Genomic DNA, 27,538 nt, shown 5'->3' with positions numbered 1-27,538 from the left:
ACCCTCAATTCCCTAAATTCTTATCCCCTGCATATTTTGCTTTGCTGAGCAATGAATAAATAATCAGTACTAATGTTATTAAAACAATTTTGCTATCTCAGGGTCAAATTCTGATAACAAATGCATGACCTGACTGGCCTGCAGAAATGCATTTGAGGACAGTTGCAACCAATCTGGAATACTGTGATCTCTGCATTTGAGCTAAACCAAAATCATTTCCGCTAGGAACATGGGAAAAACTGGCACAAAGCAAAAGCTGTGACATGAAGCATTTGCTTGGAACAAGTACAACTTACTCCTGTCTTCTGTATCCTCCAGTGTGATTTTCAGAAACAATCAAAACAAAAGTGACAAAACCCAAAAACCACAATGAGCAAACAGCAGCTTTTAAGTGCTGTGGGAACAGAGACGTTTGTTTAAGTAACCACTGTTTAAAAAATGCATACATAGTAACACCAAAATAAACAGCTTGCAATGTTGTTTATTTTAAGATACACAATAGTAATGTAAAGTGCTGCTTGCTCTGAATTCAGGGTATACTAACATTATTTACAGTTGCGAAGAGCAGTAGGAAAACTGAGCTCCATGCCAGAAGACTCCTTGTCCAGAGAGCAAAGGTCAGTTTTCACTGCTTTTGCAGCTAGGAGGATTTCATCATGCAGCCATGGAAAGCTCCTGCTCTCATTTCTCAAGCAGGTAACTCCTGAACTGCATATGAAAATCCTAATAAAGGCATGTCATGCCTGTGGCATCTTTAAAATGGGTACCCAAGCCCATTCCTGGGAAGTAAAATTTAGAGGGAGAAAAAGAGATCTTTGTCCTGTTGCTTCACTTTAAAATCTTTCCAAACATGCCTGACTTACTAACACTATGTTGTGCCAGACAGAAAAAAATACCCAAAAGGAGAAAATAAAACTAAGCAGCGGTGTTCTGAAAGGTGACTGACTTACTGAACAGATTTATGTCCCTGTGTGTCTGAATTGCGTTTGATTCTCTGCTGACAAAAAAAAATGTCATTGACTTCAATCCATAATAGAAGTTTGTGATATTTTTCTTCATAAAGCCAGTCTAGCTATAGGCAAGAAAACTGGACTTTTTTTTCTGGCCAATCCATCGTCTATTTATTATTGTAATTGCATAGCTTTACCATTGTAATTGCAACATTACTGTTATCGTATAATCCTTGTGACTGCCAATAAATGAGCCAGAAAGAATCCAACTTGGATCTAAGATCCAAGGCTAAATTTCTAATTCTGGCAATGAAGGAGGAAAAAAATAAAAAAAAGAGGGGAAAAAAAAAAGAAAAGCATTTTTCTACCATGAAAACAGAATTCATTTGATCTGGAAGGCCTTGAGATGAACATGGAACCCCACAGTTACATTGTTATAAAGTAATGTTCAAGAGTAAAATTTCATTTTAAATTCAAAATACAATCTCTTTCTTCCTGATACTTTTGAGGAAAGCTGTGTGTGAAATACAGCAGCTGAAGACAGTAGGCACTCAGTCAATATTTCCTTGCGGTCATTCTGCCTCTCTGAGGGCCCAAGCTTTGTTTTTGAATCATGGAGTCAAATTGCCATAAATGCCTGTAAGTGAAAAGCAGGTGAAAAGTTTTTCACCCATTTTGGCATTCAAACTTCTGTGTAAATCCATAGTCAACTCCATTTTCTATTAAATTTGCATTGGATCCATGACCTTAAAAATTGACATTTGTATTTTTAATGCTCAAACAACTTTTGGTGTTTTGGATTGATGTTTCAAAGAGCAAATGTTGGAGCAGATTTCAGATATATTGGGGGAAGACTAAGCTGGGTAGGGGTTGATTTCAGTCCTGTACCTTACCCAGATATTGCTGAAGCTTCTCAAGTTGTGAATGGAGAGCTCTGTATGTATTGTGACAGTTTCTGTCTCTGAATATCTGAAAGGGAGGTGTTTTTTACATGAGTTTCTCAAGACAAAGTTGCTTTCTTTGTCAGTTTGACAGAGCCCAAGCCTGGCTGACCTTCACCATCCACTCCCAGTGCCTGAAGGAACAGTAATTAAATATTTCTCTTAAGCTTAGTTCTTCAATTTGTGTCTCAAGCCCATTCCTAGTTTGACTTTGTAAGTTAATTTTGCAATAATTTTTCCACTGACAGATAAATGAAACATCATTTAAAAAGTTGAAACAAATACAACATAAACTTAAACCTGAAGGAAGCCAAATTTGGGAAGGTTTCCTTTTGAAAACAGCTCTAATTTCAAGATATTTTCAGTTTTTAATCATTAATAAGAAAACATGAAAATATGAGAAAACCTTCAGGCAAGACTACTTTAGTGTAAACCCAGGAATGTAAGATGTTTCTCAGCAGTATACCTTCAAGTGTTTTTTTTGAGTCTAGTTTTAAAAGCGCTAAGCAAAGGCACTTCCACAGATTGTTCTACAGTCTAACTGACTGGGGTTTGGCTGCTGAATTCCATTATTCCTGCAAGGTGTTTTGTTCTTCTTCAGTAATTTCTCCTGTTATCTCTTTGTACCCTGTGCTTATTCACTGCTTCAGTATACACATTCTCTGTCTAGGGCTAGATCTTGTATTTTTGGGATAGATGGAAAGAACACTGGAAATAACAATACAGCTCTCATTTCTCTCATCTTTTTCCAGCCTCTGTTACCCTTTTTGGGGAATAAGGGTCCTGATAGTCCAGGCTCTCCTCTGTATCTTTCTCAGACTCTTACCAGACTGGCCTCAGGCTAGTTTCATAATCCTCAAAAAAAAAAAAAAGAAAACCAGTCCCAATGTTCAGCATGAGATCATAACATGGTGATCTCACTCTGAACATTACCTTTCACTACAGCAGCTCTATTGACTTCTTTGCTTAGAACAGTTTGAATTTCCCACCAGCTCTGTTGTGTGATATTTGGCCTCTTTTAGGCAAGATACTTTTTCATGGAGTGAGCCTAAAGGCTACTGAGTAGAAAGCTCACGAGTCCCCAGGCCTTGTCTTAAAGAGTTTTCCGTCTCAGCAAGAAGTTTGCTGCAGAGATTGTTTGGGATGCAGTAGAGGATGTTAGAGCACTGCCGAATTGGAAAGTGCAATATTTTATCTTTTCAGCTGGGGCTTTGAACAGGATTCAGACCCCAGGAGCCAAACTCATGATAGTATCACAGCTCTACAGTTATGTTTATTTGTACTCATTCTAGAAAAACACCATAGTCCTGTTCATTTGTAGATATTTTATTCTCCTGCTGCACATATTGTTTTGCACTGGTTCCTTTGAAAGCATTATTGCTTTCTAAATGGACAACTTTTGGGAAATAAAAGGGAGAGAAAATGGCAAGAACCCCCTTCCCCAGAAGGTTGGTTGCATCCAAGATCATTGTGGGATGTAAGTTCATAAAAGCTAGGACAGCTAAGATTAATTATGGCACTGAATTGTCTACAAATGTTTTGGTTAGATATGCACAAAGTAGAGGGGGTTTTCATCTGAGAAGCATTTTCTTGGCAGTTTATGGCCACCATACAATACATTCATAGGTTGTAGGCTGTTTAAACTTGAGGTGTAAATGGGCATATTATGTGAAACAATGTGGAATCCTTAGGATTATCCTAAAACTCTGCAGTTCATCCCACCATCCACAGAGAAGTTCATACCAACTCAAGAAGCACCTCTCTTTCCTAAGTGATGTCAGATCATGCAGTAAAGTGTCCCTGTGTAACTGGAAGAAACTGAATTGAAAACAGACAAGACCAAGTAACACAACTCTTGGATTAGTCCACCAAAAGAATAAAGATGGAAAGGAGAAGTGAATCAAATTATTTTCCCTCTATTTTTTGTTCACAATAATTAACACGTTTCTGTTTAATTTCCTACTTTATATCTGAAAAAGAAAATCAGAATTTCCCTTTATAGTTGAAATTAAGCACTCCTTAAACATTAAGATTTTGAACTGATCCCTCAAATTAGCCAACTTTCTTTGCAATTAGTATGTGCCACAATTCCTATGCAACACTCCTTTGCTGACTCCCTCAAATATACACACATCACTTTTCTGAACTCATAACATTCCTTATTCCAGTTGTTATCACACATATGATCTTTCTCCCTATTCACACTCCATAACCCTGAACAGCCCATTTGTGAACTATCCAAACAGCTGTCAGCTATCTCCTTATGGTCCTCAGTTGGCGGGGATCTTGCCAATTTGAAATGGGGACTTCACAATATCCCTTCAGCCCTTACTCCTTGCTCCAAGTCACCCTTGACGTCGGGATATTTCCAGGCTGTTGAGGAGGGGAATATCCACTAGCAAGTTCTCGAAGTACAAAGATACATTGGTAATGCTGTTACACTGTTACTTTACTCTCACTATGGCCTCTTGGTCAGCAGTTTATGCCCAAAGTTCTTTCTCTTGGTGTTTTCTGGGAAAGATATTTGATAGCATTTACATGCAGTAATCACCACATCAGGTCACCAGCAAGGAAAACACCTGACAAAATTAACGCAAAACCAAGACATTTGTGTTGAAGTAGCTTGCAGAAATTATACGCTTTCATCTTCAGTATAGACCAGCAAAAATATAACACTCTTAATTATATATTAAATGCTCCTTCATAAAGAGAAAATTCTCCCGAACACTCAGTCTACAGAAGTTCGGGTATTTGTACAAGCATAGCATGACTGTCATGCTCTTTCAACAGCAGGATAAAACCACAGCAGAAGAGTAATTTTCTGTAATCCAGCTGTTGCAAAGTAAAAGACACAGGCATTACACAGTAAGGCCTTTTTCATCTGTAAATATGGAAAGCACTTCAAAAAGCAGCCACAATCATTATGCCATACTGTTTAAACAGGGAAACTAAGGCACAGTGTCTTGTCATCGTCACAGCTAGAAAGAGAAGTGAAAACTCCACAGGTCCACCAGAGCTCCCTTGTGCTACACCATCCTGGGGACAGTAGTGCAAACTGGGTCACAAGAGAATGTGACAAACAGTAGAGCACTCAAGACATTTGTCTTTCTATCATAAAATAGGGAATCACTGAAAGAGTTATTAAGTGTAATTCATGGATAAAGTGGCTAGAGCATTTAACACCTACTAAGTGTTTTTCTGCCGGTCTCCCATTATGATGTAGTGACTGCTTCTTTTCTGGCTTTTTCAAAGGGATCAGAGTTCCACTGGAATCAGTGGAAGGAGGACTGAGAGATACACACTGTTAGTCACTAATTTGTGAATTATCTGCAAATATTTGAACACAAAGACTCAAGCCCTATTTTTTTATCATACCTGGGAGGAAAAATAACTGCTTTTATAACAATCCGTATAGGTATAGAGCATATCAACTAACAATGTAGCTTACATAATCTTTGAAGTTTTTTTAATTGACATAACAATCTTCAAGATTGACTAGACTAGTCCACGATCTTATGAAAATCTACTCCTTTCACATATTTAGTATGTGTTAAGAAAGTGAACAGGAACTTTCCCATTGCAACCTGATTTAGTCAGATAGTATTTCCACAGTATATCCACTTCAGAATATCATGTTCCCACTTTGAAATGACCAAATAAGAGCTTGATCTTGATGACAGTCAAATTTCTACAGCACTAAAAGGAAATTATGTATGCAGATTTTTTTAAACACTAAACCAAAATATTTTCTGCTGTTTACTGTGCTACTCAGATTTATTATCCTGAGATTGTAAGAGTATGTCATGAGATGTTAAACATTTTATGGACATAAGTAGTCAACAGCTACAAATAAAATACATATTTTGAAATGCCATCATAAAAAGGTAAACCCAAGATTTAAAAAACTCTTTATGGCCTATCACCCAGTATCAGACAAAACCACTGAAATTAGTTTGGCAGATTTGGGGATAGCAGTTAAAAATAAAAAATAACAAATGTAAAAGCATGAAAACTGTATTGCCATTATGCTTAAAGATAATTGTAAGTCTTTATAAATGCCAATGATTGCTTTAGATATTACAAACAAGTGCTGCCAATCAACTCTAAAATATGTAATGCATGGTATTCTAGGTATCATAACTCAAGACAAACTCCACAACAACAGGAGTAATATTGTCTGCCACAAACTACTCTCTTCATTAGGCAGCAATAAGAATTGACATATCCATTTCTTTGCAGTTGTGGAACTGTTAGCAGAAATGTGCTTTTGTTTTGTTTTGTCTTTTTTTCCCAACATAACCCTAATTTTACTTCCTTTAAACCAATTGTCCTGCTCATGGATCTTGAGAAGAAAGTTTTAAACATATCCCGAGGCAAAGCTGCAAGGTAGTATCACTACACAAACAACAGCAATTGTATTTTCCCTAAAAATACTTTTTATATCTACATATAATCATGTGCTCACACTACAGAGAAAGGGAGGAACTATGAGTTTTCTGATGACAACAGCTTTAGGTAGTGGACCCTGAAGACATTCCAAAGACTTCTCTCCTCTAGTTGACTGTGATCATGATCTCCAAAAGCTGCAGTTCACAATATTTATTAGAGCAATGTTTTTGGAGTTAAAAAAGTATTTAAACACTTTACATTCACATATGCTTTGGTTAAAAAAAGTTTTGCCTTGTGAGCCTTGCAGCCACAACTCCATATAAATGAATTCTTGCCACTATCAGTTCCTTGTTTCAATTACTTTAAGGAATTCATTAATTGGACTTTGGTGTTCCCTTTTCTCTTTTCTTTTCTTTTTTCCTTTTTCTTTTCTTTTCTTTTCTTTTCTTTTCTTTTCTTTTCTTTTCTTTTCTTTTCTTTTCTTTTCTTTTCTTTTCTTTTCTTTTCTTTTCTTTTCTTTTCTTTTCTTTTCTTTTCTTTTCTTTTCTTTTTTCTCTTCCTATACTGACTCTGCAAAGCTTTGTAATCTGACAATAACAACCAGAGAAAAACAGTAGCTGATCCTATCTTTTGCTAGGCCACATTCAGCTTGCTCAGTCAAGGCTTTTTAATCAAACCTCAGTCAAAACCATGCTCATGTTTTTTGCTGTTCTCAGGAATCCCCTGTTTGAAAATGGCAGGTAAAATATTAAACTGGGAAGTAGCATCTAGCCACATTATCTGATGGTTTGGCATTGGCTGACCTCATATGTCACATGAATGATATTCACCTTGCTGCAGTCCTGACACATTGTGTTGCCTGTTGATGAGGAGGAGGCAAAACCAGGCAGGCTGGTATAAATATAAAAACAAGGAGAGGAAAAGGTAAAGCGTAACTAGCTAATATCAGACAGGGTACTGTGAAAAACTCTTATAGCAGGCCTCGAAGAGGCCCATTAGGTAGACTCAACAGCTTAAATTCTCCCAGATGCATCAAAAAAGATTTTGCTGCAGCCCGACAGCCGACCATGAATTTGGGAACAGAAAGGCAATGAAAGGGATAGGAGAGCTGGAGGGGAAGGGTGGTGTGATTCATTTACTTGTCCCTTGCAGGATTCGCAATTTGGGGATTCTCTGGGGGTTGGGGAGGGTGTGTATGTGTGTGTGTGAATTTCACCCTATATATAACTTGGAATCCTATTAGAAGACAACCCAGTGACACTGCAAATACAGTATTTCTCAGCATGCTATTTTTGAAGCTGAAACACACAACATATTTTGATCTCCAAAGAAGCAGAATAAAGATCCCCTCTTCAAAATAAAATGAGAAGTAAAAAAACCCTCAACCAATTGCACACGTAATAATTTCCAGGCCGGCTTCCTGTGATTGTATCCGATTATTTAAATTTTGGACTGTCTCTTTAATTTGAGGAGCAGGGAGAGAGGCGACAGATGGCAGACAGAATTGACTTATGTCCTCTATTCTTCTACAGAAGAAGGGGGAGTGCAGAAAGTTTGATCGAGGCAAAAGCTACAGTACATGGGGCTGGCTATAACTATCTAATAGGTCTTTTGACGGATCGTTCGGAATATTTAGGTTTTTTTCTCCCCCAGACAGGCTTTGTAACAAACCCACAGTCCTGGAGGTTGCCATGGGTGACGAGAGAGCTGACATCCAGTCCCAACTACAAATAAGCACATGACAAATGGGCCCAGAGCCCTCCGACAGCCCTGAACCTTGGTGACCCCCTAAAAAAGCCAGCCTCCCCATACCCCCTGCCCCCCCAAAAAAGCATTACTGAGTATATTTTTTAAAACCGAAAGCTTGCACTTAATTGGAAACACTGCCGTGTAACTGAAGTGCTTAGGACAGCATGTACAAGTAAAAATAAATCATGCAGCATTGTTATTTAATGCGCTGTGACATCATTTCCTGAAATTAAACAGAGATGACACAGATTCAGACAGTCCCTGCTAAGGTTCAGTTCAAACAATTCACAGATGTTTTCCTCCAGCCAGCAGAAAACAATGCGAGACTTAAAGCACTCCTCTCCCTCTGCCCCTCTCCATCTTCCACTCCCTCTTCTCCTCAGCCTTTTCACTGGTACAAGGAGGTATGGCAGTTTTATAATACATGCTCCTGCAAAAATATTCTTTTTTTAATTTAATTACTCAGGCTGTTGTACTAAATAGATGGATCATTGTGTCACAAAAGCATCAATTTTTCAGAAGAAATAACAGATGTCTATGTAACAATGATTAGATTAACCACTCCCAGACAAAGCTAGCTTTTGAGGCCCACACACCCCATGACCCTGGGTTCCCTCTTCTGTAGGGGGTGGATGTAGAAATGTCAGATCTAATCTCAGATTCCATTTTTAAAACAAACAAAGCCCCACCCCCATCCCATTTCAGCTCTTTTCGTTTAAGATTGTGGTGTTTAAAAGGTATGTGAATGTTTGGTCTCTTACTAATTCTTCAGGATGCTTTCATGGCCGAGGACTAGGAGCACTCAGAGGATGAAATCTTTCAGCCTGGGATCAGAAGCGTCATTTTGAGAAAGATTTCCGGGTTTATTCTGCCCGGGCTGGTGACACGGTAGTGCAGACGGGCAGGACAGGAGGGGGATGCTGATGACATTAGGCAGGGCTGCGCTACCAGCAGCAGTAACTACAAATGTTAATGGCCACCACCAGCCCTTCTGAGGAGACACCAGAGCAATTCTGGGGTACAAAGAGGCACAACTCTGTTGTCGGGAGGACTGCAAGACTGCAGGTCATGGGAGTTCAGCATTCAGGCACTGATTTTTCTTTAGCACTGTGGGGTGAAGTAATTTAACCTCTCCTCACAGAAGTTTTTCCAGCTGAAAAATGAGCACAATTTTATTTTGTAGGACCTGCTTCCAACAGGGTGGTGTTGGTACAAAGAGGTCTGTTCCACACCAGCAGGCAACCTATTACCTTGCTGAAAACAGCTCACAGCCTAAAAGCAGACCAGGAATAAAACTGTAGCTTAGGCTCCTCCAGCTCTCTAACCCAACCGTGCCCTGAGGTGGAAATGGCAGCCACACAAACACATGTGCAGGTAGTTTTACAGGAGAATCAGAGCACATTGTCCATCTCCTGTGAGTACCCTCGGAGGGTATAGCACGTTACAATGCACTCCAACACACACACTAAAATTCACTAGAATGACTGCACATTCCTGTATTATCTGGAGTCTCCCAACCTTCTTCTTGCCATTTTAACAGGACAGAGGTCTGTTGTATTTTCAGGTTTGGTTTTGGTTTTTTAAAGTAGAGCAAAAACAACAACGTGAAGAATGCTTCTCCCAGATCACATCTCTGAGTAAAGCTGTTCTTCTGCAGTTTGATGTGAAAGTAAGCTGTTCAGTGTGAAGTGCAATAGCCAGCTATGTTTGTAACCTTTCTTTAAGGTATTATTACTAAAATAAAATATGGAAGGAGATATTTATGAAGGTGGGTTGGATTCAACTTCCATGAACACTTGCTCCAAGATTGGCTTTGTTTGATGACTTTCATCTCTAGAATCAAATCTAATGAATAAATAAAGTAGCTGGCCTGTATAAAAGGCTTGATAAACCATTCATCATAATATGATAGATACACATTTTATTCTCAGATACACCCACATAATACAGCAAAAAAAAACCTGTTTCAGTGAGACTATTCATATTATCCAATCTGGACACCTGAATATGACAAGTTAAGAAAATTAATTCAGGTAAGTAAAAAAGCTGTGGCTGGTTCATTTTACCACCTTCCAGGAGAACTTACTCTAGCCTGACAATGAAACAGATAAAACCAAGATATATTCTACAATAGACTGTGTAAAGAGCAAGATCTTCAACCAGAAGATTGTGGAAATCAGGCTAAAATGACATTGGTCAAAGTTAGAAGACTGACTTTCAGCTAGCAAAAAAAAAAGGCAGAAAAACCAGCTCAACTCCTCTGGCTTTAGGGGAGACATCCCAAACACCATCAGATGGGAATTAGGCATTTTCATTAAGAAAGCTTTAGCTTGCAAGCTACCATTGGTAAATCTGGTACTATTAGTTATGATAGACATCTTCTTAAAGACTGTTAAAGACTGTAACAAAAAAATCAACCAAAATAGAATTTTAACAAAGGGCATCACTACAGGTAAGTGTCAAAGCATAAATGAGACTCTGTTCTATCAGCTCGGTAAAAAAAGGTGAAAAAATGTTGAATGTAGCAAAAATGTAGTCTTTGGCACACTGCTGCAGAAATGGATGAACTACCAGAGGTACAAGCCCATAGAGTGGTATAATTACTTCCTTTATAACTTTCTTCTCTTCTGATTATGTATATATATTTTAAAGGTCCTCCATCCTTCAAAAGGGCATGAGAGGAGGGGGACCGGCTCTGTAGCTGCTGGTAAGAAATCCTAATTTCAGCACTGGTGTAAGCTGGAGGTATCTATACATTTGAGCACTTCCTGTTTTCACTTTGTGATCAAATATGTTCTTTGCAGGGCAAATAGGGGAGCACTTGAGGGAGGAAAGCAGTGATGTCTGAGAGGCTAATTGAGCGTACTAAGAACTCCTTAGCATAGAGGAAAAGGAGTCTTCCAAAGCTATGAATAAACTCTCAGCTTGGGTCAGATTTCTTGCTGTTTCTTTTCTTTAACCACCTTTGAACTCAACTAAAAACAGTCTTAATGTCAGGTTTACCTTTCTGATGTCATAATCTTTATGTACTATTGAAAAGATTATACTACCAGACTAGGATTTCCTCTACTTTCTTAAACACTGGATATTATCCAGAAAAAGCATACACATTTCCAACCAATTCATCCTCAGATCTTTTATCTTCCGGTAGTGTTGTAATTCCAAATGTAAGACAGAGCTCAGTAAGTGAACGAGAACATGACAGAAGCTCCTACTCTTTGCATTTGATTTCCAACAATAAAAACATGCATGTGTATCCTATTTCAAATATAATTAAAGTTACTACAAAATGGAAGCTGAGATAGGGGTTAGAAATTGTTTCGAAAGACACAGCCTGTCAGACACATTCATTCTACATCAGAGTTCAAGTGCCTGTCTCTTCAAAAAAGCCACTTAGGCCATTCAATTTTTAAAATTGGCTGCCTTAGGAGTTTGCAAACTGATTGAATAAAGGAAAAAAAATAGCATTTTATTTAAAATCATAAGTAAATACAATTAGTCAGATCTGAGTTACTCTCTTGGAATTTGACAGTCTAAAGGATTTCTACGTTTAGTCCATGCCAGGAGAGATGGACTGCCACTGCCTCTCCTTCCAGGGAAATCAGAGGTTAATGATTTTTGTCATATTGAGACTAACAGCTAACAATTGCTACAGTTGGCCTTTAGTTTTTTATTTGTCCTTTTGAGGTATTCAGAATAGGTGACAATGGCTTGCAGTTGAGAACATATGTAGAGAGACCCCTGTGGCTTATGGAAAAGTTGCTCCATGCTGGTTGGGTGTTTGAAAAAAAAAATACAACCAGAGCTCTTTTATGTTCCTCTCCTTAATGAATGCATGAATGTCAAAATGTACCAATGGCCCATTCAGGGGGCAAAGCCTAAGCAGCTCCTTCTTTAAGAACACATCCTGAGACATAAAATACATTTGCTTAACAAATTAAAATAATGAGATAATTCAATTAGTTTCTTAAAAAAAAAAAAAGAGAGAGGGAGAGAGAGAGAAAGAAAAAAGGGTACATCAGGGGATTATTGTAATACAAGAACAGGTCATACAGCACAAAAGAGGAACAAACCAATTTGAAATAAGGTTAGAGTAGTAATGAAGGCATGTACATTGAATCATGGACTGTCATTGTAAAGATATTTACTTGAAACAATAAAATTGTACATCACAGATTCCCCTGTTCTGGCTCAGCCAGAGTAACATTTTGAATGGACAAGCTAATTTGAGAAAAAGTGTGAGAGCTTTAAAAGAAAGGAGTTTTCTTCCTTCCCTGCATGTGTTTATGGCAAGAATCTTTCTGAATTTACATTGCACTGGTCAGGGGTCTCCATTATCAGTTTGCAGGTCTGAGAATTACAGCGCAGTAAATCTTTCAACACCTGCAAACTCATTAAAGCCTGGACGGTAAAAGGTTTGGGGCTTTTTTGTGTTCATTTAATCTGATTTTTGTGAGGCCATCCTCACCAGTGACGGCAAATTTCCTTAATTCATGTAGGATGGAGAGGGCCAGGAGAGAGAGGATAGAAACAAGGAAAAGGGATTTCAAAAAGCCAGAAGGACTTTCCTCAAGAGAAACAAGATGCAGTTGACTGTTTAATAAGCAAGTGTCAAATGCTTTCAAGGAGCACATAAGAAAGAAAGGCAGGAAGGAAAAAAAAAATAGATATCACAAATTTCATAGGTGGAAATGGAGTTAACATGGAGGTGTCTACAAACCAAACTTGTTTATTTGTGGCCCTGCTTTTTGCTGTCTGCTTGTACTACTCGTCTAAAGATTCCCTACAGCAAAACGAAAACCCTCCACTTGCACTCACTCGACTTCCAAATTAAAAACATTTTACAGGTTAGTAAATCTCCAGCTGAGGTGATGTAGCAAAGAACAGCTGTGAAGTAATTTTGATAATGATGAGAATAATAAGCACATGGCAAGGTTCAGGGCTTTGCTGTTGCAGCTTCAGTGCTCCTGAATAGATAAAAGTGATTAAATACTCCTGATTATCCCTGACCAATATGTAATGGATTTACAGCCCTTTCAATTAGTCAGTATTTGCTTAGGACTCATTATTTTGTCTTTGGTTAAGTAATCAGCCCAGAGACTCATGTTCTGTCTAATTCCTCTGAGCCAAGTGGGTACAGGGCACCTGACCTTTGAAATGGCCATAGCTGAGAGGCAGGAATAACCACTACTCCAGCAGAGACACTGGCTATTCCAGCTAATCCTGACCCCACAGGCCAGATCAATGCACCTTAGTTTGCTACTAATGTCCTTACATCAAAATGATGGTTTAGAAATGTGAATCTATCGCTCGCCCCTTTAGCTGTGCTGCTGGCAGAGCAGTTCGATAGCCTCTATCATAAATAAATCGGGTCCCAGAATCATTGCACTGTAACCAACAGCAGGAAATGTATAAAACCATGGAAATTTATAAAACTTTGGTAGAAGAAGAGGCAGTTAATAACAGTTAGCATTTCAAGCCTTATCAAGTCAGAAACAATTTCAAAGTGCAAGAAAGAAGAAAATTGATAATTTTACTGGTTTTCATCATTTCCCATATGAAGTAAACTAGGCTTACTAGGTTTTCTGTGGAACTGTGTTTTGATGCCTAAGTGAAGCAGTAAGAGTCAACAGAACACCAACACAAAACCAATAGCAAGCAGACAAATAAAAGCCCAAGGAAAGCACTGCTATTTCACATATTTAGTCTCTCTCCCCCCAAATGTGAATATGGCCAGGCTTTAATATTTGTGGACTTGAAGAGAAGCAAAAGAGGCACTTATTCTTTCTGTTACACAACTGAAAAATTAGGGAATCTGTAAGCCTTCTTTTTTCCTTACAAAAAAAGTAACAATGACAGGGTTGCAAGCTGCTGCTTTGACTTCTCTAACATCCACAGTGCATGTCAGCACACGCACACAGACCAGGGCTCTCTTTCACCACATACATACAAAGTTTGTGTAAACAGAAGCCAGCAATAAAGAATCCAGAAGTCTGAGCTTAATATATGTTAAAGTAAGAATCCCCCTTTTGCTGTCTGTAGGAAGATTTTGAATAGTTCAAAGCCAAAAATGGTTACTTCATATATAGGTGGTGTTCCATGCTAAGGAGTTGCACTCTCTCTCTTTTTCTTTCTATAGGATGTTTGTATATATATATATATTTCTATATACAAATATATAGAGATAGATAGATAGATAGATAGATAGATAGATAGATAGACAGACAGATTTCTTTGAGATTTGTCATGATTCCAAGACCTAAGAAAAAAAATCTAATAATTAAAAAAAAAAAACCAAATCCTGAGACCTAATAATAGGCAAAAAATTATGGGGATAATTGATTTCTAATAATGATGAATAAACCTCATTAGGCACATGAATAGAAATTTTTTTTGGTTTTGGTCACCACTTACTGTGAGATGCTGGAAAAGCCACGCTCTCATGATATTTGTTGCTACTTTGGGGAAAATGCCTCTTTTCTTCTGACGCTTTTTGTCCTTGTCTGGGTCATCATCATCTCCTGTACCAGGTGAGGCTACACTGTTGTCTAAACCATCACCTACAACAAAGAGAAAAACAGGAAGGAGGAGATGTTTAATGAACCAAATGCAGAAGCCAAAAAATATCATTAATTGCCAAGACACTACCACAGTTTGAGGGGTTTTTATCTACCCACAGTTTGGGTTAGATCAGGCACATACTGTTTCTCATTATATAAGAATGCCGATGCAAATATATAAAAATTAGAAAACCGTGTCTCTCGAAATACTAATTTTGTGTTTCACACATGCATATATCATTAATTCAATTATAATTGTGTGCTTGACATAGTGCAGTAGCTCTTTTTCAATTATGGGATTCAATGTGGGAAAACCTGCCACAAGAAAACCCATTTACTGTAAATGCATCCCTACAACCATTCGGAATATGTACGTATAAGTAATCAAGTTAAATGTTCTGTAGTCTATATATTTGAGGCCCTCTGCAGAGGTGGCAGTAACCATGTCACCGTTCAGTGCACATAACACACTGTCAGATGAGCCCCTCCCAGTAACCATCACCTCCCAGCACACATACACACGCACTCACAAACACGTACACCTAGTGTGACCCTGCATATAGCATTTGCATGACATGAAAACTTCTACATCTCTGCATCAGTGGTTATTATCATTAAAATAAAAAGATGCACATCAAGGTAGAGCTCTCACTTAATCAGAACTTTCCATCAACATCCTTCTCTTCTGTGCTTTTCCCTGGCATTAATTGTGCATTAGCAAAAATCATTTACTTTTAACAGTCATAGTTATTTTTTCTTGCCCTCCAGCAAAAATGCCTTGAAAGCCTGCCTGGAGGGCATCTAAATTATGTATCTGAAAAACTCTTCTGGCAAGGCATTGCAGGACCCCTACTTTCTTAAAATTCATACGAGCACGTCTTCCTGTTTTTGGGAAGGCATCAATCAAGAGCAGCAATATATGCCATATTCCTACATTAATATTTGAACTAATAACTTTAAAAAAAGGAAAGAAACAAGATCCGACTTGTGGCATAATCAAATGCAAAATAAATGAAGAATACTGGGACAGCACTGAGACTTTATAGATTGCTGTGTTTTCCTTACACATCATTAGCCCGGAGCCACACGAAAGAGGAAAACAGAGAAGTGGAGAGTTTATGCTCCCTGCTGGTGTTTAAGAAGCCGAGGTCCTGGAAGGACATCTGGGAATTGTGCTGAGACGGTGGTTTTTGTAATTTAAGAATAGACATTCATTAGCAGTAAATGCCATAAATCCCATGCTAAGTAAAAACCTTGTCCAAGAAAGCCTAAAACAATAAACTCTGTGCTCAATGTAGCCTGAGCTAGACGCTCCATAGCTTCCTGAGGAATGCTATAGATTCATGAGCTAATTCCTATAGCCTCGTCTAGATCTGTAGAGCTACTAAACGAAATACATTGCTGCTACATACAGTCCATTTGCTTCAAAACTTGCATTTCAGCTCCATCTTCCCTCCCATGCCAGATCACCCTTCTTGTACTGCGTCCCCTCTGAAAAACCAACCCTTTTGGACTGTAGAGACAGAAAAAGCCACAGCAAAGAGCTGGCAGATTAATTTTATTGACATTTCCATTTTCACTGCAATGTGATACCCTCCATCACACGGAAGAGATGACCCTCACTATTTACAGACTGACAGGCCACTTCATTACAACCACCCTGCCCCAAGGCAGAGTAGCTCCTTTCCATCTGCCCAAACACCAGAGCAAGACCCTGAAGTCGCTGCTCTGTTTCTCGTGCATTTTTTTTTTCTTCTATTAACGATAGAGAAAGGAGAGTCAAATCACAGTAAACTAGTTGAAGAGATTATGGACTGTCTGAACACTGTAACCAACTGTTTGCTTTTGCAATATATCAGTTATTTAGAAAGCACTCCTTTCTGCTGCTTTCTTCCCCCCCATGTATTCCACCCTTCCCCTCTCTCACAGACACGTGTGCGCGCGCACACACACGCACACACACTTTCCACTATGCCAAGGAACTGCTGCAAGGCAAATTCTCACAAACACTAATGGCTTCTGACTGCTCCTTGGCAACCCCAGCATTTTAACCTGGGTAGATATGCTCTCCAAAATACAGACACTGGAGCTATCTCATCAGCTGTTCATGTGACACAGATGGAGAGTGGCTATTAGGAGCCAGGCAATGGGCCTTGGGGATCTGAGGTGCTGTACTGTAGCCTCAGGCAATTTTGAAAAGCAGTACCCGGAGATGGGGGGAAAAAATCTCTACTGAAAGTGCAAGTTTGAAGTCAGTCAGTCTGTTTGTTTGTCTGTCGTGCGGATAAAGATATCTTTGTCTCTTTATGTAAAAGTAATGTGTGTATGCACAGGATGTGTGGAGCTGTAAAACTTCTGCTCTGCACCATCCTTTCAAACCACAGAAACACCAGTTCACTCTCTCTATGGACAAATTCCTGTCTGTCTGCATATACTCTCCTATTTGTGAGCATCCTCAGCAGGAGTCTCCCACACTCTATATCAGTGTTTGGACTTTTTGATGAGGTTATTAATACCCTGGTTTGAAAAAGCTAATAGCAGCCCAAGAAAGAAAAGTTCAACTAAAGCTCTCATTGCCTTCCGATCCTAATCAGCAGTACAAATCATAAGACTCGGTGCTTACCTAATCTGTTCCATAACCACACAAAAGAAAATACAAATATTGTAACTCCAAATGATATCAGAAGAAATATACGGTAAGATTTGTTCCTCCTGGTGTATGACAGGCCTGTTAATCTGTATTGTCATATCTTTAATAGGACCACAACCGCTCATTTTAGTGGATGCAGCTTCTAGTGGGAAGAAATCATAGAAAAAGCTCATAACTGTCTTTTCCAAGATGGAATTATTTACTTCTGGTCCTAGCTTTCTTTATCCAAATAAATGTCAGTTACTTTAAATGAAGAAAAGTAAAATATCTAAAGTCAAATAAAATTAACAGATATGAAAGTCACTTTATGGCAGACTGGATTAACTATATTTTTCACTACTGTGTGAAGGAATCAAAATTTAAATAATTTAAATCATCATTACAAGGGATTCCGCTTATATGAACCATTCATATCCTGGCTTAGATGGTAATTTTAAGGAAGAGTAGAGTCAAATCCAAAGTTCTGTGGAAATGGCAATTATACAAGCACAGTTATCCCAATTTTCTTGAGAAGAAATTAAGGTTTGGCTTTTGGTCCACTGTCTCTCTCTTTCACACAGAACCAAAATAATTAAGGGTGATTTTCTCCTGCTCCCCATGTTCACTCATTTATTCTTGTGCAAAGAGTACACATGATTGCAAAACCCTATCGGTGTTGCAGGAAAGTGGAGAATTCTTAAGTGGCACCCTCTTTGTGGAGGTGTCAATGACTAGGCATGATTTGAGCCAGAAGAGAATTAGGCATTTTACCCAGCTTGTTTAAGATTATAGCGATGCTATGTAATTGTCTCAATAACTCCTATAAAATACGGAGAGAGTTTACAAGAAACCTTGCGAAGGGACCCACCTGGGGTTCCTTAAAGACCTTCTCTTTAAGGGGAAGAGTTTGTTGAGGACGCTGAAGATGCAAGTCTTCTTTACGCAGTGCAAAGTTGGGCTTCCACACTGGCTCTGTGTTCAGGCCCTCTTAGTATGTACTGAGGGTTTCCTTCCACAAGCTGAATTCCTTTGCGTTGAAAGCAAAGGAGATTACCTCTTCTTTAAAAAATATCAAATAAGCAGTCATAGCAGGGTTTCCATTGCACCATAATTCCAGTTTGCTGTAAGCTGATTTCCTTGGACAGGTAAGTTTGCAAAGCCCAGTGTTGACATAGCCAAGGACTCATTGAGAAACAGGGACCAGTCCTATGTAAAGCCTGTCCAACCTTATTGTATCAATTAATTTTTCTTTGTTAGTCTCCCACACTATCAGTATTATCTCAACCCTAGTCTTTGTGTTCTTCACAGAGTAAAAACACGGCAACAGATGAAGCAAGTTTAGAAGTTGCCCATCTTGTCCTTTTACCACTTGTGAACAGGATGAATAACAAATTCACAATCTATCAAAATGATAACTGAAAAGGATGACCCAGCCAGGCCAAAGCACAGAAGCCTAGTAACAGTCCAGATTCAAATTCTAGAAATAGTTTCTGTTACCATCTTAGCAAGTAGAGCAGTTTAAAAAGTGATTTCTGGAAAAGTACATTTCAGAACTCAGTGTTTGAATTTCTTCATCATCAGAGGTCCCTTACAGCTTTAAGGTTTGTCACACTAAAGGAAAAGAGAGAACAGCAGGAGTATCTAAACTCGGGGGAAGACAAGACACTTCGCCATTTTTCTAAAAATAGTGTATGCAATACGAAAAGCAAGTTAAAGGATTCTGTAAAGGAAAGCTGCAGTGCATCATGCTCATCTTAAGTAAACTACTCTAATATTCCAGACTAATATTTTGATGGAGTGGAATATATAGATATAAATGCAAAACAAAGAGGAAGGTCTGCATGCAGCCTATATTCACAATCTGCAATTATTTGTTTGTACTTATAATGTGTCCATCTAGACACATAAATACTGTAAACCATTATTAATAAAGACATTCAGCTTAGTAATACAATCCATACCATCACCAGAGAAAAATCTTAAAAATCTGGTTAATTATCACTGCCAAAAAGCTGGAGAGAAGTGTCTGAAGATGTTTTTGAAGATAAGATAGTCTGTACTTTAGGGAAGACTAACAGAGAGAGGGAAGGTCAGCTCCAGAATCAAAGACCCTTTAGGAGAATCCTTATCTTCATTCCATCCTGTTAAAATTATCAGGCTTTTAGCCTTACAGCTCCAGTAGATCACAGATCTTTGAAAATAGTCCTGGCTAGAGACTGTTTTTTTCTTTCTCTTCTTCTTAATGATCCCTGTTCCAGGAAGTTGACTGAAGTCTCCTCACACCACAGGAGCCATATTTGTCTCCTGAATTTCTTGCAGAGGGAAGCTAAGTTAAGATAGGGTATGACTGGTAAGTATGGGACTTTGAAAATCACAAACAGTTCAGGTAGGCAACCCAGCTTAGAACTGTGCCATCACTGGCACTGCTCTGCCAGTACCTGTGCTGGTTTTGCTAAATTACTTTACTCCAGGAGGAAAAGAGCTATCAGAAGCTGTTCAGGGGCCTTACAGGAACACTGAGCCTGTGCTGACCTGTATAGTCACTTCTTCCTGGAGTAGAGTGCTCTCAAGTGAGCTGCTGTAATCAGACCACTGCATTCTCTGCTCTGGTGTCTCTGAAACACCAGACATAGGTTTCATGGTTCCCTGTTCTATGTTTCAGAGAGCATCTTGGACAGAAAGAAAGGTTGGACAGTGGTGCACTAGAGAGAACAGGAGAAAACTTTGGATATATATCACTACCATCTCTCTTCCTACAGAAGATGTTGTCCTGTTGCCCTTCTAGAAGCAGGAAGGAGACAAAGACCTGGCCTTCTCTTTTACTGTTCTTTTGCTTTCAGAATAAAACCCAGCAATTCCACTGGGCTGATAATGTAAAGATGACATGTATGAATTTCACACATGTATGAATTAATAATTATTGCAAATTCAAATAGGAAGAAAACTTAAGATGCTATCAGATCCCACATACAAAGATATTCTACATAATCTAATTACAACTTAGCATAGTTTGTCATTCAGGAGCAAGTCCCTATTGCCATCTGGCAGTATGTGTTAAAGGCTTAAGGACTTGCATAGTATCTTGTATATAAAGTGCATTTAGAAGAGACAGAATGAAAACTGTTTATTTTCTGTTTCTGGAAAGGCACCTGTCTAGAGTCACTAATATATCCTACTTGCAAAAAGGAATTCACAAATGTTTTATTATTTATTCAAAGTAGGAATGACATTTCAGCTCTTATTATAGCCATGCATGCTTTAAAATCAGTGATCTAAGTATATCAAAATTATTTTCAGAACTGTTAAGTTTCACATTTCCCCTTTTATTATTTTTCTGTCCAAAAATAAGAAAAAAGACTAGCATTTTTTTGTGTCCTTAATTGTCCGTGTTTAGATTTCATGTTTATTTGTAAAGTGAATTGAGAAATCTTAGAAATTTCGTCAAATGTCAAAAATGTATTTTTGTAGCTTATATAAGAGAAAATTAATAAACCACAGTTTAAATGTTAAGCTCTTTTATACAGCCCGGAGGTTCATGGCTCGTTCATTGCAATCCAACATTTTTTCTCATCAGGTGAAAAAAGTGTTCCAATGCAGACAAGGGGAACAACAGTAAAGCAACCTGCTAATTACTGATCTCTCTTACGTTCCTGCTGTGCTAAACTGTCCAGACATGTTGAAGTGAAATTTTTCTGCGATTTTCAAGTGACTAGTTCATGGCCCACTGCCGTGGAGTGCAGGAGAAGGGATGAAATGCTTTAGTTTACATGCAACATTTACTAACTGTGTGGGTTTTCCGACATTAAAGAGGGGACAGTGACCCATGCCACCTTTTTCACACTCAAAAGAGCACTGAAAAAACAGTCTTCATAGGCTTACCTCAGGCTTCCCTGGCCCTTAACACCCTCCCCCCAGGGTAGGAGCAGAAAGAGAAAAAAGAAGGGATTTTATGCCCCTTTCTCTTCAACTTTTCAGGCGGTATAAGCAGCATTTAGCAAATTCAGCCTCCAAATGGCTCCAAATGCTCTGAGCTGCAGGGGCTCATCCTTTGTTAGCCTCCCTCTATTTACACAGGATTTACGCAGGCTCTCCACTGAAGAGACCACATGTTTCTGACAGAAAGCACTTCCATTCACACTGCATCAGGCAACAGGATTGTAACCACTGCAGCTTCACGCTGACCTGAGATTAGGGATTTCAGCAACATTGAGATGGTAACAATCTGCTAACTAACGAAAATTATCCATGGAGAACTCTGCTGCATACTCCAGTTAAAACTATCATGGCCAGATAGATTAAGTTACTTTAAGGGGCAATTAAGAACTAGCTACTGTCAAGAATATGCATGTCCATCTACAAATAACATACACACAGAGAAAAATATCAGCAGGGGGAAAAAACAAATTAAAAAAAAAAATTAGACTGCAGCTTGGATTAAAACAATTTCACCCACTGGTTGAAGACATAAAGTGTAAAAACAGACAGATGGACACATATGTAAATGTGGCTGCATTTGTTTCTCTGGAACTGGCAAGTTAGTAATAACAGTATAGTTTAATAATTTATTTTCCATGGTATTTTCACACTGGTTAACTGGGCAGTGGCAACACTTATGAAGAACTTCGGGAGCAGAATAATTCTTTCCATCTAATTGCTTCTGGGGCAAACAAACTGAACTAAGCAACCTCTCTTACCTCTTCCTATGAGAACTCAGTCCTGGAACCCAATATCAGTCTGGGGATTTTTAAAATTTGGTAATTTTTTAAAAAGCAATTTGGCCAGTCAGGATTTCTGCACTGAGATTTTTTTCCCCAGATTTAGTATTGCGTCAGGCTTTTTCAAAATGGACTACAGATACACAAACACAACAAATGTTGCTGGTTGGTGCTTGCGATTTTTTTGCTCAATAGCTTTTCATGGGGCAAAAGAAAATTGGATGGGAGCACAGGGCCAGAAAGGACCACACAGATCCAGTTCTTGATGAGTTTTATTTTGACATTTTAATTTGGTAAATTATTTTGCTTCTGCAGCAAAGGACAAAATAATTCACTTCCATAATAGTAACTCCTACATGTATCTGATAATCACTTAAAAAGTACTAGGTATATTCTAAAGTTCTCCATAGTATATCATAATAAAGCTCTTCTGGGCACTCAATGATTCATTTTTAGTGATCTCTCAAATGCCCTTACCCACAGTTAACACTCAGATTTTATTAAGGAAGAAAGCAGGGACAAATGTCCACTTAAGTCCCAGCTCTCAAATTCAACTCTGCTTGCGCTGCAGTACCTAAAGCTAAAGCTTTTTTAATGTTCTATTCACCTCCCCTGTGTGGCATTTCTGCTAACACAGAGTTCACAATCTTTCAGCCCCAAACACAGAAGGCTGCTATCTTCAAGACATCCGAGGAATGTGCCAGATACTATCATCTCCCCTGCAATACAAAGAACCAGAAAGAGGCAGAGACCAAAAGGAGACCGTGCTGATCAGGTTACTAAAGTCCAGAAAGTCTTTCCCAGAATGCTAAATGTTAATCTTTGAACCAGAAAATGTTATAATTAAGATCCTTGTAGTTGGAGGAAATGCTAGCTGTAGAAGTCAAAGGTACAGCCATTTGAAGTTGTACTTTTTTGCACGTTTATCCTAATCTCGCACCCCTCATGCTGGCACAACTCCCATCAAGGACTTTGTTCTATTCAAGCAAAATTATCATTAATGTCAGTGGCAGTTTTGCCTGAGTAAGAAGTCTAAGACCAGATCCATGTCTTGGTCACAGAGAATTGCAAGCACTGCACAATTCCAGAGGGGATACACTCATTAAAACATGTGGTTTATGCTGATTTATGACGTTCTTCTATTTAAAAGTGAAACTTACATTGTACCTCACCAGGAAAGTGTTCAATAGACTTTTTTCTACATGGTTTTAACTTCAATTCCCACCCTCCCCACCTCAGTACAAGTTGGTAAGTGTACTCCCAGTTTTTGGTATCTGTGCTGCAGGAAAGCATTTTAAAAATAGGTTTAAGTATTCTATATGCTTCAGTAATTACTTTGCAGTGTGAATGTAAATAGCTGTTATTCTGTTTAAATTTTTCATCCCACTAAACACTGTCACACAAAGTCTCCTTGTGCTGCAGTTTCAGTGGCATTCTTTTTAAATCTTTTTTAAATATATTTTTAGAGAAGTATTTTTGGCATTCTCATAGTAATTCTGTTAAGAATACCAGCTGCAGACTGGCTACAGCTGAGGCAACAATAACAAGTCATTAAAGAAATCAGGAGACAAAAAAAAATATTTTTCTTTTGCTGAAAGCACATCTCCTGTAAGAGACTATTTTCCTTTTTTAGTTCTGGGATAATGTTTTTCATTTTCTCAATCAACTGTATAAAAGTATACATAAAGAGCTATAGTTTGTTCTAAGTACCTTTTAAAATTTGTTACTTTTGTCATTAGAATAATATCAAATGTGGACAAAATAGCTAAGTTCAATTAAAATTCTACCTGCAATTGAAGTAATTAAGTTCAGTTGTACTTCATCAATATTTAACCTTTACTATTTTGCACTTGTTTATATATAGCAGAATGTGAGAACTTAAAAGTAGATGATGACTAACATCCTGCACCATCCTTCATTAAATAATTAATGTCGTTTCTTTAAAAGCAAAAATGACTGGTTTTTTTTAAAAAGGAAAATATCAATCATAGCATCTCAAGTTTCCTTAGAGCTGTTAAAAGTATTTATAAACTGTGGGATATTTTAATGTCTTACATGTCTTTAATGTCTTCCCCTTAGACCCAATGCTGTTTGTCACAACTGCTTGTTCAGGAGACAGCCCCTAAAATGATGTCCACTAGTACAGCAAGAGTCCATGTCCACACTGGAAACCTCTTTTTTCAGGCTGCTTAGTTATTAAGAAAGCACTCACTGAAATATTACATATGGGTACACATGGATAAGATTTTTTCATCATTAAAAAATAAAAAGGCTAGAAATGTAACAGACAGTTATTCCTGAGAAGATATGAAGATACTAAGTTAAAAGCTTCAACTACTGAAAAGGACACTTGTTAGGCCACAAGTCCAAAATGCACATTTGTCTATTTTAAGATGTATTAAAAAAATGAAGGATGGCTAAATGCTAAAAAAAAAAAAAAAAAAAAAAAAAAGATGTTTTAAGAGAAAGGTCTAGAACCATAAAAACTTTTTCTGATGATAAAATGTATACAAATGTGTGTTTTACATAAAACAAATGAAAGTACTGTCTTGATATGCATTCACAAACTCTTAAACAGCAAAAGAAGAGATGCTTGCTGGGAATGCATAGTTCATAAAAAAATTTAAAAGTACAAAACAACTCCAAACTTGGCAAGTCTTACATACCATAAGAGCTCCAACACCTATGCACAGTAGGGTGGATTAACCCGCTGGGTGCTGCAGACATATATATGCACCTCCTCCTAAAGTGTTCATTTGGCTGGCAGTCTGGAAAACGCCAGAATGTGAAGGGTTACGTGGGAACACTGACAGTCTGCTCTTGTAGGTTTAACTTAAAGCCTGTACTTTAAATATAGGGTGTTATGTATTTGGAAACACAACTAATACTCTTTATAAGTGATATGCTACTTGGAGCTCAAAACAAAGGACTCAAGCAAGTCTTGCTCCCACTAGTGAATCATTCTCCAGATGACAACTGCGTGCTTTGGACCTGCCTGTCTTTATTTTTGGGGGTACAGTTTTTCAGAAGTCTTTTCCTCCAAGAAGCCTCACAAACGTAAACTGTAAACCATCTACAACTTATGTGCTGTACATATTGGGTGCTTAAAAGTGGTCACTGGAAAGGCCTGAAATGTTTCTTTCCTTCGAAGTTCAGTAGATGGACAAAGAGCAAGCATAAGGGAGCTAAAACTCATAGTTAGTCCCTGACAGATATCTTTATGATATCAGAAAGGCAGACAAGCAATTTATTTTTTTCTATTGTATAATTTTACTGATTTTTTTCAAGATAATATGATTAAAAAACAAGCAAAAAAGAAGGAATGGCTATGGTCACCTCTCTCTGCAGCCAAACTGTTCCATAAGATGCTTTGGGCTGCTTTAAGTGATTGCAAGTATTGACATACACATAACTCCATAGAAACAGGGGAAAAAGCTTTTGACAAAAGTTCCAATGAAGTGGATTTAGAAAATAAGGTAGCATAAGAATAGCAAAACCACAGGGTACTAAGTTGTTGTAACTATTTTTTAAAAAGTTCACAACACAAAACCCAAAAGCACAGCCATCCACTCTGACACCTGATGCATTGCATTTTTGCTCATAACCTGTAATTTCATTTCAGATCTTTCTCTGTTGCAGAAAATATGACAAAACACAAATATGAAGTGCCTACAAAGTCTTCCTAGAACTGAGCTCTTTTTAGGGAAGAGTCTCACAAGTTGGACTCCAGAGAGCTTACATCACCCCACTTTCAACTTCAAAGGAGTTAGTGTTGCCTACATGTAGGGACCCCAGATGAAAAGCCTGGCAAGTTTATGAGACTTCCCTTCCTTCAGGTTCAGATGGGTAAAATGGAGTTTCCCTCTGGACCTAGGTTCACCTAGCCAGTCAGAGAGCTGACCTGTCTGCCATAAGATCAAATATAAGCCCCACCAATCAAGTAGCAGTCCAGGCTAAATGTGCTGATGCAACAAATTTCCAGATCTTGATCACACTAGGCAGGGGAGTCATTCTTCTCAGTGATAAAGTCACTGAATGCACTCTTGAGGAGATAAAAAATTAAGAACTGGCTGACTTTGCACCATTTGAGTGAGTTATTCACCACTGACCCAGAACAACAGAATTGTCATGTTCTGACACCAGCTAGGAATGACTGTAGACATGGTCATCTCTGACTCCTTACTGCAAGTCTGTAAGGAGGAAACAGGAATCATTTCTGAGCTGGTTAGTGGCATCAATCCAGAAAGTACAGTGTTTAAATATACTACGCATTAGAAGAAACTTCACAGTCTCTCCATCTCTCTCTCCTTCTCCCCCTCTTCCTAAAACCTGGTGAATTGATGCCAATAAGAGGGCTTGGTACTAAAAAAAAACCCAAAAAACCCCAAAAACAACAACAACAACAACAACAAAAGACAAAAAACCCACAAAACAAAACAAAATCCCACCAAACAGGATCTTGACAATTAAGATTTGCCTCAAAGATGTTAACCTCTCCCTTACAATTTTATAGTTAAGATATTTTTACCTGTGTTTTACTATGTCAGATTTTAAAACGTAACAAAGATTTTTACTGCACATAAAAATTGAGATAGCTAATAGCATTATGTAAAACAAGGTATTCTATTCCCTTTTTCTATTATTGGCTCAGAAAGTTACCTTCAGTAAATTTTAAGGGAAATATTTTTTTTAACTGCTCAAATAATCAAGGCACACAGCTTACAATGAAAACTGCTTTGAAAGTATTACTTAATATTGGTGGTGGCTCTTACATAAACAAATATTATATATTACTACTTTTAAATACAAACATGCCACCACACTCCTGTGCTCATTTGAGCATTACATTTCTTTCAAGTCTGAGCATGGCTATTGTTTTTTGCTAATTCCTCCTTTCTAAATGTGCATCATAAAAGGAACATCCTGAAATACTCTGTTGGAAGGCAGGTTCTTGACACAGTACTTGAGATGAAAATAGATATACAAGGACATCTTATTTCTTTTCTCCTTCAGCTAAATAGCAGGATTTCCATTTTTGTTACTAGAAGCAAAAGCAAGTCTTAGCACTATAATTTCAGTACAGAGACTGGACAGTTTTTGTATTTGTGACTGACCAAAATCCTGAAGTATGAACAGTATTATTATCCTGTCTCTGTCTTCCTGCAGCATATGTGAGAATTTGTTTTGAGAGAGCAGGGGAAAATCAAGGTTGGTTTGCCATTTCCTCTTTCTACCTCTGATGAATGCAATGCCAAAACACTTTCTGGACCTCACTTCCCCTGCTGCACATGCTGTGTCTCTGTTTTTGGGGATTACACACACGGAGCAAGCCAGCTTTCCCAGGAAGAAGTGCTCCGAGGGACAAAGATCTGCCTGTGCTGCTGGTCTCTCTGCAGTCAGGACACTTACATGAGCACCGGCCCTCACATTTGGATGGAGAGTGCTCAGAGAACAGGAAGGAATTATCACATGGAGTGCAGGTCTGGGGCCATTTTTCTGAAATTAACACCAGCATTGACAATTCACTTATGAGGCACTAACAAAACCCCCTTTTCAACTCTGTTTATTTGTTGCAAAACAGATTCACCTGGACAATGGCAAGAAA

At 38.2% G+C, this 27,538-nt stretch overlaps 1 protein-coding gene across 12 annotated transcripts in view; it reads right to left on the bottom strand.

Moving 5' to 3' along the window:
* Nucleotides 1-27,538, bottom strand: part of MEIS2 (Meis homeobox 2) — a 173,466-nt gene that overhangs the window by 105,947 nt on the left and 39,981 nt on the right. For 7 of the 12 annotated variants that reach the window (XM_038136813.1, XM_038136815.1, XM_038136817.1 and 4 more), the window contains 2 exons: nt 24,600-24,701; nt 14,444-14,589 (listed from right to left, as the gene is read on the bottom strand). In XM_038136813.1, the coding sequence (XP_037992741.1) occupies nt 14,444-14,589; nt 24,600-24,701 (248 nt within the window). The remainder of the gene's footprint in view (nt 1-14,443; nt 14,590-24,599; nt 24,702-27,538) is intronic. The other 5 variants (XM_038136818.1, XM_038136820.1, XM_038136823.1 and 2 more) reach the window with 1 other exon arrangement.

The sequence above is a fragment of the Motacilla alba genome, chromosome 5 (assembly GCF_015832195.1).
Source record: "Motacilla alba alba isolate MOTALB_02 chromosome 5, Motacilla_alba_V1.0_pri, whole genome shotgun sequence".
In the NCBI taxonomy this organism is placed as follows: domain Eukaryota; kingdom Metazoa; phylum Chordata; class Aves; order Passeriformes; family Motacillidae; genus Motacilla; species Motacilla alba.
Note: the sequence above shows the minus strand (reverse complement) of the source record. Positions and strands in the feature narration are given on the sequence as shown.